This window comes from Bombina bombina, chromosome 2 (assembly GCF_027579735.1).
Source record: "Bombina bombina isolate aBomBom1 chromosome 2, aBomBom1.pri, whole genome shotgun sequence".
Taxonomy (NCBI): domain Eukaryota; kingdom Metazoa; phylum Chordata; class Amphibia; order Anura; family Bombinatoridae; genus Bombina; species Bombina bombina.
The window spans coordinates 1,090,021,396-1,090,036,702 of record NC_069500.1 but is presented as its reverse complement, the minus strand read 5'-3'; the positions used below and the strand labels follow the sequence as shown (position 1 = coordinate 1,090,036,702).

General features: G+C 40.1%; 1 protein-coding gene across 3 annotated transcripts in view; it reads left to right on the top strand.

Annotated features, from left to right (window-relative positions):
* Nucleotides 1-15,307, top strand: part of NR3C2 (nuclear receptor subfamily 3 group C member 2) — an 869,318-nt gene that overhangs the window by 776,967 nt on the left and 77,044 nt on the right. For all 3 annotated transcript variants that reach the window (XM_053703728.1, XM_053703726.1, XM_053703727.1), the window contains exon 7: nt 15,023-15,153. In XM_053703728.1, the coding sequence (XP_053559703.1) occupies nt 15,023-15,153 (131 nt within the window). The remainder of the gene's footprint in view (nt 1-15,022; nt 15,154-15,307) is intronic.

Sequence of the window (15,307 nt, the reverse complement as noted above, 5' to 3'; positions counted from 1 at the left end):
ATTTTAATTATATTTAAATTAAGGGGTGTTATGGTTATTTTTAGGATTATGGTTACGTTAGGGTTAGGTTTAGGGGTTAATATATTTATGTAGTGTTAGTGATGTGGGAAGCAGGGCCGCCACTAGAAATGTTGGGGCCCCTGACTTAACCATTGATCAGGCCCCTTCCCCCTCCTTTGACATGTGCAATTTTTGACCAAGTGACTAAAACGTATATGCACTTTATTCTTAAGTGTCTTTTTAAACTTGTAAATGTTGTAAGGGTAGTAACATACACTCACACACTTACACATAAGGATTCACATATAGACACTCTAGCAGACACGCAAAGAAACACACTCAGACACAGACACTCAGCACTTGTTTACATTGACCTGACAAGTAATGAGGTAAACTACAGTTTTGTAAAAAAAAAAAAAAGGAGATTTAGAAAACAAAATATGGTGTTCTCATTATCTTTTTGTAAAGGAAGATGCCAACTAAATGATAACAGCATGCAGTGGCTGAAAGGAAGGGCCCTGAACTGCCTAAACAATAATTTTAAAGGTTAAATGGTGGATTGGTGACTTCCGGAAAGGTCTCGTTAGTCTCAAAGTCTGTAGAAAGATGTTAATAATCAGTAGTAAGGTCAAAATGTCCTAAAAAAGGAACAGCCCATGGACACACACACAAACTCAAACTTGTACATACACCCAAGGAAACACCGACAGAGACAGCCTCAGAAAACACACAAAGACATACACACACACACACACACCCAGATACACCCACAGAAGACACACAAAGACATACACACACAGTAAGACAACCACATAAAACACAGAAAGACATGCATACACACACCCTCACTGAGACATCCACAGAAAACACACAAAGACATACACACACCCTCACAGAGACACCTACAGAAAACACACACCCTCACAGAGAAATCCACAGAAAACACATACATACACACACACACATACACACACACACACTCACAGAGACATCCACAGAAAACACAGACATACACACCCACCCTCACAGAGGCATCCAAAGAAAATACACAAAGACAAACCAAGTGCCAAGTCTGTCTCACACTGTGCATAGTGGTTTAGTGCACACTCTGAAATCCTTATCAAATACTTTACTCCTTGTAATAACATTTCCCATGCTCAATTAACACTCTGCTTTAGTACCCACTGGTGGCTGCCAAAAATTAAAAAAAAAATTTTTTTTAGTTCTTTCCCTGTCACCCCCTGATGGCGGCCCTGTGTGGGAGGCCAGAGGTTTAGGGGTTAATAACTTTAGTATAGTGGCTGCAACATTGGGGGGCGGAAGATTAGGGGTTAATAACTGTAATGAAGGTGGGGGCGATGTTAGGGGCAGCAGATTAGGGGTTAATAACATTATGTAGCTTGCAGCAATGTTAGGGGCGGCAAATTAGGGGTGTTTAGATGTGGTTTTTATGTTAGGGTGTTTAACATAACTTTTTCTTTCCCTATAGAAATCAATGGGGCTGCTTTTCATTCTGCGATCGCAGGTGTTAGACTTTTTTTGCCGGTTCTCCCCATTGATGTCTATGGGGAAATCGTGCACGAGCATGTATTTCGGTGCGGTATGGAGCTCAACGCCACCATATCGCCCGCAAAAACCTGATTTTTTAAAACCTGTAATACCAGCGCTATAGGGAGGTGAATTAACGCCGCTTTTGTGGCGCTCATTAATTTGCCTATATCATTCAAAACTCGTAATCTAGCTGATATATATTTATGTGTTAATATATGTATATACACATATTAATTTGCATACAAAGAGAGAAGCGCTCTACCAGGAACGAACAACAGCTCAGTGGCTTGTTCTATGGCGATTTACCACCCGGAAGCAGCCTCTTTTAGACCAGTGTGCTTTTCACAGAAGAAAACTTTCCTGAAGTATATCAGTCTGATCCCGCCAAGTAAGGTCAGTCCAGCCCCGAAATACCAGGCAATTCTCCTCTGAACAAGGAACATGACAACCCCAGACGATCGTTTCGGCCTCCTATGGGCCTCGTCAGTGAGGTGCAGCCACATTCCTCTAAGCACACTGGGCAAGGAGTCCACGTCTGGTTTCCCCCATCACCCATAGGGAGACTTCCCCAGGGTCATAATAATTTGCATACAAAGAGAGAAGCGCTCTACCAGGAACGAACAACAGCTCAGTGGCTTGTTCTATGGCGATTTACCACCCGGAAGCAGCCTCTTTTAGACCAGTGTGCTTTTCACAGAAGAAAACTTTCCTGAAGTATATCAGTCTGATCCCGCCAAGTAAGGTCAGTCCAGCCCCGAAATACCAGGCAATTCTCCTCTGAACAAGGAACATGACAACCCCAGACGATCGTTTCGGCCTCCTATGGGCCTCGTCAGTGAGGTGCAGCCACATTCCTCTAAGCACACTGGGCAAGGAGTCCACGTCTGGTTTCCCCCATCACCCATAGGGAGACTTCCCCAGGGTCATAATAATTTGCATACAAAGAGAGAAGCGCTCTACCAGGAACGAACAACAGCTCAGTGGCTTGTTCTATGGCGATTTACCACCCGGAAGCAGCCTCTTTTAGACCAGTGTGCTTTTCACAGAAGAAAACTTTCCTGAAGTATATCAGTCTGATCCCGCCAAGTAAGGTCAGTCCAGCCCCGAAATACCAGGCAATTCTCCTCTGAACAAGGAACATGACAACCCCAGACGATCGTTTCGGCCTCCTATGGGCCTCGTCAGTGAGGTGCAGCCACATTCCTCTAAGCACACTGGGCAAGGAGTCCACGTCTGGTTTCCCCCATCACCCATAGGGAGACTTCCCCAGGGTCATAATAATTTGCATACAAAGAGAGAAGCGCTCTACCAGGAACGAACAACAGCTCAGTGGCTTGTTCTATGGCGATTTACCACCCGGAAGCAGCCTCTTTTAGACCAGTGTGCTTTTCACAGAAGAAAACTTTCCTGAAGTATATCAGTCTCATCCCGCCAAGTAAGGTCAGTCCAGCCCCGAAATACCAGGCAATTCTCCTCTGAACAAGGAACATGACAACCCCAGACGATCGTTTCGGCCTCCTATGGGCCTCGTCAGTGAGGTGCAGCCACATTCCTCTAAGCACACTGGGCAAGGAGTCCACGTCTGGTTTCCCCCATCACCCATAGGGAGACTTCCCCAGGGTCATAATAATTTGCATACAAAGAGAGAAGCGCTCTACCAGGAACGAACAACAGCTCAGTGGCTTGTTCTATGGCGATTTACCACCCGGAAGCAGCCTCTTTTAGACCAGTGTGCTTTTCACAGAAGAAAACTTTCCTGAAGTATATCAGTCTGATCCCGCCAAGTAAGGTCAGTCCAGCCCCGAAATACCAGGCAATTCTCCTCTGAACAAGGAACATGACAACCCCAGACGATCGTTTCGGCCTCCTATGGGCCTCGTCAGTGAGGTGCAGCCACATTCCTCTAAGCACACTGGGCAAGGAGTCCACGTCTGGTTTCCCCCATCACGTCTGGTTTCCCCCAAAATATATATTTTGAGTGATAACACAGTCCTCATATACCGCAAATTAAAGATACTTTTCAGTGCCTTTTTTTTTTTTTTTTTTTTTTTTTAAAAACACCCCACATCCGCACACTTTAACGCCTAAAAACTGCTTTGTCCAGTTTATTTTAAAAAAAATTAAAGATTTTGATTTTATTTTATTAGGGAATCTCACACTTAAGTTTGGGGGATATTTTTAAAAATTACCAGGTCTGACCTCTGGTTAATTTTTAGAGCACTTATTGCTAGCATGAGCTCATGGTAGCAATAACCAGCCACTTGTAATGTCTGGTTATTTATTGTGCGCCCGTAAACCGACGAATTAGCCCGTTTATGGGTGCGCAATAAATTTGCGCTCTACTTGTAATCTAACCCTTGATGTTTTCTTGATGTGTATGGCAACATTTTCAGTGAGAAACAATCCAGCAACAGATGGTAAAAAATGCAGGGATGGTGTATCAGGAACAGATATAGCTTTCAAAACTCTGTGAAAACAGGATTGTTTTTTTATCGTATGTGAAAGGTATTCTGCTCATGGCCCCTGAAACGGTGCATCAACGATGTGACAGCTTTGCTTAAAAACATTTCAAATCAGTTAAACATTTTCTTCATCTTAAAGTTGTGACCAGACTAGTCCAATGTGGGAAGTTGTTTTTTTTTTTGTTTTTTTTTTATTTGGCTAGTCCAAGACTAGTTTACATTATGTAATTTCCAGTCATGATTGTATAGGTGTGTGTGTGTGTGCATGCGTGCGCTTGTGTGTGTGCGTACGTATGTGTGAGTGTGTGTGTGTATGCGTGCGCTTGTGTATGTGCGTGCATGTGTGTGAGTGTGTGTGTATGTGTGTATGCGTGCACTTGTGAATGTGCGTGCGTGCGTGTGAGTTTGTGTGAGTGTGTGTGTATGTGTGCGCTTGTGTATGTGTGTGCATGTGTGTATGCGTGCGCTTGTGTATGTGCATGTGTGTGCTTGTGTATGTATGTGCGTGTGTGTATGTGTGCGCTTGTGTATGTGTGTGTGTGTATGCGTGTGCTTGTGTTTGTGTATGTGTGTATGTGTGTGCTTCTGTATGTGCATGCGTGTGTGTATGTGTGCACTTGTGTATGTGTGTATGCGTGCGCTTGTGTATGTGCATGCGTGTATGTGTGTATGCATGCGCTTGTGTATGTGCGTGCATACGTGTGTATATGTGTGCGCTTGTTTATGTGCGTGTGTGTACACGTGTGTGTATGCATGCGCTTGTGTATGTGCGTGTGTGTGTGTGTATGTGTGCGCTTGTGTATGTGCATGCGCTTGTGTATGTGTGTGTGTATGTGTGCGCTTGTGTATGTGCATGTGTGTCTGTGAGTGTGTGTATGTGTGTATACATGCATTTGTATGTGTGCGTGTATGTGTGTATGCGTGCGCTTATGTCTGTGTGTGTGTATGCGTGTGCGTGAGTGTGTGTGTATGTGTGTATGCGTGCACTTGTGTATGTGCGTGCATGTATGCATGCGTTTGTGTATGTGCGTGAGTATACGTGCGCTTGTGCGTGTGCATGTATGTATGTCTGAACTTCTGTATGTGCATGTATGCGTGCGTTTCTGTATGTGTGTGTATGCATGCCCTTGTGTATGTGTGTGTATGCGTGCGCTTGTGTGTGTATGTGTGTATGTGTGTACTTGTGTATGTGAGTGCATGTATGCGTGCGTTTTTGTGTATGTGCGTGCATGTGTGTATGTATTTGCATGTATGCGTTCATTTCTGTATGTGTGCATGCATGCGCTTGTGTATATGCATGTGTGTATGTGTGTATGCGTGCGCTTGTGTGTGTGCATGTGTATGTGTGTATGCGTGCACTTGTGTATGTGTGTGTATGTGTATGCGTGCGCTTGTGTGTGTATGCGTGCATGAGTGTGTATGCGTGTATGTGTATGTGTGCGTGCATGTATGCGTTTGTGTATGTGCATGCGTGTATGTGTGCGCTCGTATGTGTGCATGTGTATGTGTGTATGCGTGCGCTTGTGTGTGTATGTGTGTATGCGTACGCTTGTGTATGTGCGTGTGTGTGTGTATGTGTGTATGCATGTGCTTGTGTATGTGCGTGCTGTGTATGTGTGTATGCGTGCGCTTGTTTATGTATGTGCATGTGTGTATGTGTGTATGCATTTGCTTGTGTATGAGCATGTGTGTGTATGTGTGTATGCATGCGCTTGTGTATGTGCATGCGTGTATGTATGTGTGCGCTTGTGTATGTGCGTGTGTGTGTATGCGTGCGCTAGTGTATGTGCGTGTGTGTGTGCATGTGTGTATGCATGTGCTTGTGTATGAGCGTGTGTGTGTATGCGTGCGCTTGTGTATGTGTGTACGTGCGTATGTGTGCGCTTGTGTATGTATGTGCGTGTGTGTATGCATGTTATTGTGTATGTATGTGCGTGTGTGTATGTGTGTATGTGTGCACTTGTGTATGTATGTGCATGCGTGCGCTTGTGTATGTATGTATGTGTGTGTATGTGTGTATGCATGTGCTTGTGTATGAGCGTGTGTGTGTATGCGTGCGCTTGTGTATGTATGTGCGTGTGTATGTGTGTATGCATGTGCTTGTGTATGAGCATGTGTGTGTATGCGTGCACTTGTGTATGTATGTGTGTGTGTATGTGTGTATGCATGTGCTTGTGTATGAGCGTGTGTATGGGTGCGCTTGTGTATGTGCGTGCGTGCGTTTCTGTGTATGCCTGCGCTTGTGTATGTATGTACATGTGTGTATGCATGTGCTTGTGTATGTGCGTGTGTGTGCATGTGTGTGTGCATGTGCTTGTGTATGTGCGTGTATACGTGTGTATATGTGTGCGCTTGTGTATGTGCGTGTGTGTACACGTGTGTGTATGCATGCGCTTGTGTATGTGCGTGTGTGTGTGTGTGTATGTGTGCGCTTGTGTATGTGCATGCGCTTGTGTATGTGTGCGCTTGTGTATGTGCATGTGTGTCTGTGAGTGTGTGTATGTGTGTATACATGCATTTGTATGTGTGCGTGTATGTGTGTATGCGTGCGCTTATGTCTGTGTGTGTGTATGCGTGTGCGTGAGTGTGTGTGTATGTGTGTATGCGTGCACTTGTGTATGTGCGTGCATGTATGCATGCGTTTGTGTATGTGCGTGAGTATACGTGCGCTTGTGCGTGTGCATGTATGTATGTATGTCTGAACTTCTGTATGTGCATGTATGCGTGCGTTTCTGTATGTGTGTGTATGCATGCCCTTGTGTATGTGTGTGTATGCGTGCGCTTGTGTGTGTGTATGTGTGTATGCGTGTACTTGTGTATGTGAGTGCATGTATGCGTGCGTTTTTGTGTATGTGCGTGCATGTGTGTATGTATTTGCATGTATGCGTTCATTTCTGTATGTGTGCATGCATGCGCTTGTGTATATGCATGTGTGTATGTGTGTATGCGTGCGCTTGTGTGTGTGCATGTGTATGTGTGTATGCGTGCACTTGTGTATGTGCATGTGTGTGTATGTGTATGCGTGCGCTTGTGTGTGTATGCGTGCATGAGTGTGTATGTGTGTGCGTGCATGTATGCGTTTGTTTGTGTATGTGCATGCGTGTGTCTATGTGTGTATGTGTGCGCTCGTATGTGTGCATGTGTATGTGTGTATGCGTGCGCTTGTGTGTGTATGTGTGTATGCGTACGCTTGTGTATGTGCGTGTGTGTATGCATGTGCTTGTGTATGTGCGTGCTGTGTATGTGTGTATGCGTGCGCTTGTGTATGTATGTGCATGTGTGTATGTGTGTATGCATTTGCTTGTGTATGAGCATGTGTGTGTATGTGTGTATGCATGCGCTTGTGTATGTGCATGCGTGTATGTATGTGTGCGCTTGTGTATGTGCGTGTGTGTGTATGCGTGCGCTAGTGTATGTGCGTGTGTGTGTGCATGTGTGTATGCATGTGCTTGTGTATGAGCGTGTGTGTGTATGCGTGCGCTTGTGTATGTGTGTACGTGCGTATGTGTGCGCTTGTGTATGTATGTGCGTGTGTGTATGCATGTTATTGTGTATGTATGTGCGTGTGTGTATGTGTGTATGTGTGCACTTGTGTATGTATGTGCATGCGTGCGCTTGTGTATGTATGTATGTGTGTGTATGTGTGTATGCATGTGCTTGTGTATGAGCGTGTGTGTGTATGCGTGCGCTTGTGTATGTATGTGCGTGTGTATGTGTGTATGCATGTGCTTGTGTATGAGCATGTGTGTGTATGCGTGCACTTGTGTATGTATGTGTGTGTGTATGTGTGTATGCATGTGCTTGTGTATGAGCGTGTGTATGGGTGCGCTTGTGTATGTGCGTGCGTGCGTTTCTGTGTATGCCTGCGCTTGTGTATGTATGTACATGTGTGTATGCATGTGCTTGTGTATGTGCGTGTGTGTGCATGTGTGTGTGCATGTGCTTGTGTATGTGCGTGTGTGCATGTGCTTGTGTATGTGCGTGTGTGTGCATGTATGTGTGCATGTGCTTGTGTATGTGCGTGTGTGCATGTGTGTATGCATGTGCTTGTGTATGTGCGTGCGTGTGTATGTGTGTATGCGTGCGCTTGTGTATGTATGTGCGTGTGTGTATGTGTGTATGCATGTGCTTGTGTATGTGTGCATGCGTGTGCTTGTGTATGTTTGCATGCGTGTGCTTGTGTATGTATGTGCATGTGTGTTTGTGTGTATGCATGTGCTTGTGTATGTATGTGCGTGTGTGTGTGTGTATGTGTGCATGTGCTTGTCTATGTATGTGTGTGTGTGTATGCATGTGCTTGTGCATGTGCATATGTGTATGCATGTGCATATGTGTATGCATGTGATTGTGTATGTGCATGTGTGTATGCGTGCGCTTGTGTATGGGCATGTGTGTGTGTATGCATGTGCTTGTGTATGTGCATGTGTCTGTGTATGCATGTGCTTGTGTATGGGCATGTGTGTGTGTATGCGTGCGCTTGTGTATGTATGTGTGTATGCATGTGCTTGTGTATATATGTGTGTGTGTGTATGCATGTGCTTGTGTATGTGTGTGTGTTTGTGTATGCATGTGCTTGTGTAAGTATGTGTGTATGCGTGCACTTATGTATGTGCGTGTGTGTATGCGTGCGCTTGTGTATGTATGTGCGTGTGTGTGCGCTTGTGTATGTATGTATGTGTGCGTGCGCTTGTGTATGTATGTGCGTGTGTATGTGTGCGCTTGTGTATGTATGTGTGTGCGCTTATGTATGTGCGTGCGTGTGTGTGTATGCGTGCGCTTGTGTCTGTGCGTGCGTGTGTGTGTATGCGTGCGCTTGTGTATGTGTGTGTGTGTGTGTATGCATGTGCTTGTGTATGTATGTATGTGTGTGTATGCATGTGCTTGTGTATGTATGTGTGTATATGCGTGCGCTTGTATATGTATGTGCGTGTGCGTGTATGCATGTGCTTGTGTATGTGCGTGCGTGCGTGTGTATGCGTGCGCTTGTGTATGTATGTGCATGTGTGTGTATGCATGTGCTTGTGTATGTGCATGTGTGTAAAATTACTTTTGTGTTTCAGAGCATAATTTACTTTTATCTTATTATCTTATATAGTGCTATTATATAGTGCTATTATCTTATATATACTACTCCAGACACATCCACGCTCCTGAGATTATGTGCCTGTTTTTCATCAAGCGATACCTAGAGAACGAAGACAATATGATATTAGAAGTAAATTAGAAAGTTGTTTAAAATTGTATGCTCTATCTGACTCATAAAAGACAAATATAGGGTTTCACATCCCTTTAAACCCAGACAAAATGAAATAATCATGAAACCAAAAGTATAGACAAAAGGTACTGTATGAGAATAAGCGATACAGTAAATGCAGATGCAGTTTCACCGTTCCCATTATATGCTGTAGATGAAATGTAGAATTAGAGTTGCATAATATTTAGTAAGATTTCAGCTAACCCTTCGTGACCTTTCAGTTATAAATCCTGTAATTCTGCTTGGTATTCTGATTTCTATAGTAACGGTAAGCAGGATAAATTGCCATTACAAGCTGCATGTAGAAATGCGCTTTCATTTGTTATCACCTATTCAGCACTTATTGAGGTCTACAATGAGTTGGTAATGTTTGTTTACATGAGTAAAAGAAAATACAGGCAGAAGAGACATTTTTATTCTTCTTTTTATTTTTTTTAATCTGACAGTTTTTTTAATTTTTCTGTTTTTTAAGTTGTATTAATTTTTTATAGTAAGATTAATTCATTTAAATGATTATAATAATGCTTTTGTTTATTTACTATAGACACTGCACTAGCATCATCATAATAATCTTTTTGGTATAATGTTTGTGCTAGATTAGTGTGAATGTGACGCTGTGCTTAGTAAAACTGTTGTATTCATGGATCGCTAGCATTACTGATATATATATTATGAATAAAACTAAGGTCATCTCTCTCCCAGTCTCTCTCTGTATAGCTGTGTGTATGAATAATTATATATAAAGGTGTAAATGGCATCACATTTGTGAAGCAAAATCAGACTGTTTACATATAGACACAGTATCACCAACCTGTTATTCAATTCCTAAAGCATGACTAATCCGGCAGGCATTACTGATCAATAGCCATAATTCGCAATTACCATAGTCGCACATATAAGTAGCAGCCTTGAAATGATCTGTAGCACTGAGGTTCACGCTGTTATCAATTCAACTAACAAAGATGAAGTACTATACCTGTGCTATGACATTTAAAAATGAGGTTGGCAATAACACTATTATACATCAGCCCTATAATAGGATATCTTTAATGGAAGTAGACTAGATAGGAGCTGGTTCCCCCAAAATATATGCGGTTGTTGATAAAAGTGGGGAAGCAGTATTAGACAGGAATAGAAAGTTGTTGTACTATGGAACTAATGTAAACAACTGAAATATACAGCAACCATATTACAGATCAAGTTAGCAATACATATTGTCTATTATGAAGCATTAATCCTATATCTAGGGGACTTTAAACTTGTCAGTCATTTAGGATGATTACCCTCAAACCCAAGTGAGAACAATGTACCAAGGATGCAGATGCAATCTGCACAAAACTAGTGGGAAAGGAACACTCAAGGATGCCTAATTCAGCAGCTTTCAGGAAAATAGGCATCTATAAAGTATACAAGACATATGCTTTCAGGAAACTATACATCAATACAGTATACATGTATGGCCCATCCATATCCACTGTAACACATTGAGCTATGGGTAAGCCTGAGCCCTCATATTTAGCCGTAAAATATGTGCCTTGATTTCCTTTTTAGGTGAAATTTCCAAGTTGTACAGCAATCAGTGCTCTTAAAACAGAACTATCTGCCAGCATCACTGCCCAATAAATCAGGTTAAACCGGTCTCATGGATTCAACTATGGGATACCCAATTGCATCAGTTGTTCCCCTAACTACTAAAGTGCAAGAAATTGAGAACGCTTAAAAAGGAAAATATAGTGAGTCCCATTAGAGAAGTTCCTTATAGTGAATCTTCAGTGGTTAGTAGTTATGGAAAGGTACAGTCACATCACTATCGATGATGTCCTACTTATGTCTTCTGCCTGTAGTTGCTGATCCACCAAATGTTTGTGAGCAGTAATATCTCATGATGTCCAGGGTGCCAGACTGCAGTTAAACATGGTAGGCCCAATCAAATGTTAGTCATTGAAAAAAAGTTGTAATAGTAAGAAAACAAATACTAGTCCACTCAATGTTAAAAAACAAACAAACAAGAAAAAGCCACATTTCTTACTCATCCACTAACATTTTCTTACTGGTCTGGGTTTAGTGAGTTATGGGAAATTTAAAGACATATATGTATATATTTTAGAGGATTAGCCATACTCTGTTAGACACAATAAGAAGCATATCCATGTCTGGTTGGGCATATCACCCTATGGGCCTTATTATCAAAAAGCTCACAGACATGGAGAGTAATTACGCAAAACCTTTGGGGGCTTTTTCTGAGCATTGTATTACAATGTATGATGTGTCTCTCCTTCACATGCAATACCTTTATAGTTAGAAAAACAGCTGTCAAGTAAAAATTATTTAAAAGCATCTTAGATAATCTTGCCAGAGCTTTAGATCATCAGACCCTAATAGGGGAAAATCCCCAAAGGTTATTTAACACAAGAGTTTAAAATATAGGGATACACAACTGCAGATTTAGAGCATCTGATTACTAGGTCATAGAATAAAGGTGTTTGCTGTTTTGCTAGAAGTCAGAGTTTTATAAATAGGTCTAAAAATTCACACCTGTCCTATAATAAAACCGTCTTGTGCACCATATACTGTTGAAATTAAGCCAATCTTCATTTGATGCCATGATTCAACCAATGAAATAGCTGCTGCAGTTTATTCCAGGAAATAGACAAGAGAAAATTACATTTATTTGCTGCAGATGTAAAGCTGGGTAAACACAAACAGGGCTGTTTTATTGGACTTTGCCTGGTGTAGTTGAGGTCAAAGAAAATGCTGAGCATATCTGTTATATACAATAGTGACATCCCGACCAAACACTGAATAAGTTGTATTTAAATAAAAGTAATCATGTGGTCTGTGGTCATACTTGGGGCTTTCAACTCATAACAGATACTGCACATGTCTTGTTCCAGAAACCAGACAAGTTATTTATTTTTGTAAATATCAGTAGGTCAGATTCAATTTTATGCTTCAAGTTTTTCATATTAAAAAACTGACAGAAGCAAACCACAAATAAATCAAATTGATGTATTAAATATATATGTATTTTTTTTTCAGTTTATCAGCACATTTATATAGCTGTATAATTATAATTTTATAATCTGAGATATTAGATTACTCATTAGAATGACTCTGCAATACCATATACAAATGACCCTATATTAATAACAGTATTCAGCTATTATATATATTTAAAGGTATTAGGAATAGTATTTATGTGTGTGTTTATAAATATATAGGGGTACCTCTGAGATATTACGGGTTCGGTTCCAGACCACCGCAATAAAGCAAATATAGCAATAATGTAAGTGCATGCAAAAGTTTTATTTGCACTATACTGTATTCCATTAAGTGTGCAATAGCATTATGAACTAAAAAAAGCAATATACATACCTTAATTAAAAAATACTGTATTGTTATATAATGCTAACCAACACCTGAGCCTTCAGCAAGTTGTATTATTTTTGCTGGTGATGTGTATATATAGGTGTGTATTCATGTGTGTATATATGTGTGTATATGTGTTTATATGTGTATGTATGTGTTTTTTATGTGTATATATGTGTATGTATGTGTTTATATGTGTATGTATGTGTATATATATGTGTTTATATGTGTATGTATGTGTATATATGTGTTTATATGTGTATATATGTGTTTATATGTGTATATATGTGTATGTATGTGTATAAATGTGTTTATACATGTATAAATGTGTTTATATGTGTATGTATGTGTATATATGTGTTTATGTGTGTATATATGTGTATGTATGTGTATATATGTGTATGTATGTGTATATATGTGTTTATATGTGTATATATGTGTATGTATGTGTTTATATGTGTATATATGTGTATGTATGTGTTTATATGTGTATGTATGTTGGAAAATGACACTGATAGACTTGCTGGACACAGGGTTGCCACAAACCTATTTCTAAAAAGAGCAATATCTGTGAAGCCCAATACAATGAGGTATGCCTGTGTATACTATATATTATATATTATCAAATGTTTCTATAACCAGTGGTAAAGTATATATAATATCACATGAGATAACAGTCACAATCCGTTACAAACATGTATCTAATGATTTTCAACAGAAAAACACCATTAACGTCTATGGGGACTTTTGTAGATAAAGCATTTGATGTTTTCCTAGAAAATTGTGACTGACCTCTAAGTTTAACTTTATAAAGCCAGAAAACATTTCAAAGAAATCTGAGTTAAAGGGATTGTAAACGGAAAATGAAGCTTTCGTGATTCAGATGGAACATGCAATTTTAAACAACTTTCAGATTTTCTTCTGTTATCTAATTTGCTTTATTCTCTTGGTAGGCTCAGGAAAAGAAAAGCACTACTGGGAGCTAGCTAGCTGGTTATTGGTGGCTGCACATATGTACCTCAATGGTTCGTCCAGTGTATTTGGCTAGCTCCCAATAGTGCACTACTGTTCCTTCAACAAAGGATACAAAGAGAATGAAAATATGTATATATACTAGAAGTACATTTGAAAGTTGTTTAAAATTGTATGCTCTATCTGAATAGCAAAATACATTTTTGGGGGTTTGATTTCCCTTTAAGAGGTTTTATCATACAAAAAATGTGTAGTTTTTAAGATTTATAATTATGTATGAAAATGAATTAACCATGCATTTTAATTTCTTTTCCATTAATTAATCTCTCTTAGATTTAATCCAGACAGCATGGATTAAGATTTGTTTCTTTTGTTTAATTTACTACTTAATGTGGTAATAGCATTTTTTTTTTTTTAAATCAGTTAAAACTTCCAAATTTGTAGTAGCAAAGCATATCTGCGCCAGGTAGAAAATGATACTATCCACCAACTATCACACCCCTCCCAACATAGCTACACCCACAAAAAGGGGAAGGGCCCCCCATCAACCTCCTGAGTCCTAGATAGGACCAGGCACAAATATTGGGAGGCTTGTAATACTACGTCACTCAAATGCCTGTACCAGTGTCCATATGTCGTCATTTAAAGGGACAGTCTAGTCAAAATTAAACTTTCATGATTCAGATAGGGCATGCAGTTTTACACAACTTTCCATTTTACTTCTATCATCAAATTTGCTTTGATTTGTTTTTTTTGTATTCTTAATTGAAAGCTAAACCTAGGCAGGCTCATACTCTAATTTCTAAGTCTCTTAAGGCCGCCTCTTATCTGAATGCATTTGGCAGTTTTTCACAGCTAGAGCACATTAGTTCATGTGTGCCATATAGATAACATTGTGCTCACGCCCGGGGAGTTACTTAAGAGAGGGCACTGATTGGCTAAAATGCAAGTTTGTCAAAGTAACTGAAATAAGTGGGCAGTCTGCAGAGGCTTAGATACAAGGTAATCACAGAGGTTAAAAGTATATTAATATAACAGTGTTGATTATGCAAAACTGGGGATTGGGTAATAAAGGGATTATCTATATTTTTAAACTATATCAATTGTGGAGTATACTGTCCCTTTAATTTGGATCTTGAATAGGATTTGATTTTTTGGGTTACTTCTTATTGTTGTGTCAGTATTCAAGTAAAATCCCAGGCATTCTAAATCATAATAATTAGTTGTTTATAAATCCAACACATCTATGCAAATGATAAAGTATGAACACTTAGAACTTTTACTGTTAAAAAACAAAAACCATTGTATAGCTTTAAATCTGATAATGATAATTGTGTTAAGGTTCAAGACTTGCACAAGTTATATATAACTGATCTCTTTAAAATTTTAAGTGAATGTTTTCTTTTCCTTTTAGAGATAGGATGCGCCAGTCTGCCATGTATGAGTTGTGCCAAGGTATGCAGCAGATCAGCTTGGAGTTTAACCGTTTACAGCTAAAATTTGAAGAATATACAATAATGAAAGTGTTGCTACTGCTAAGCACAGGTAATTTAAGTCTAATTACTACCCTACTAAGCATGCTTATTATCTCTTTTGTATTCTGTTATCTCTCTGTGGGCCACAATAAAACTCCTGGAATCTTTTTTCGCTGCTTCTTTGCAGGTACTTCTTTGTACTCCAAAGCTATAAGAACAGCAGT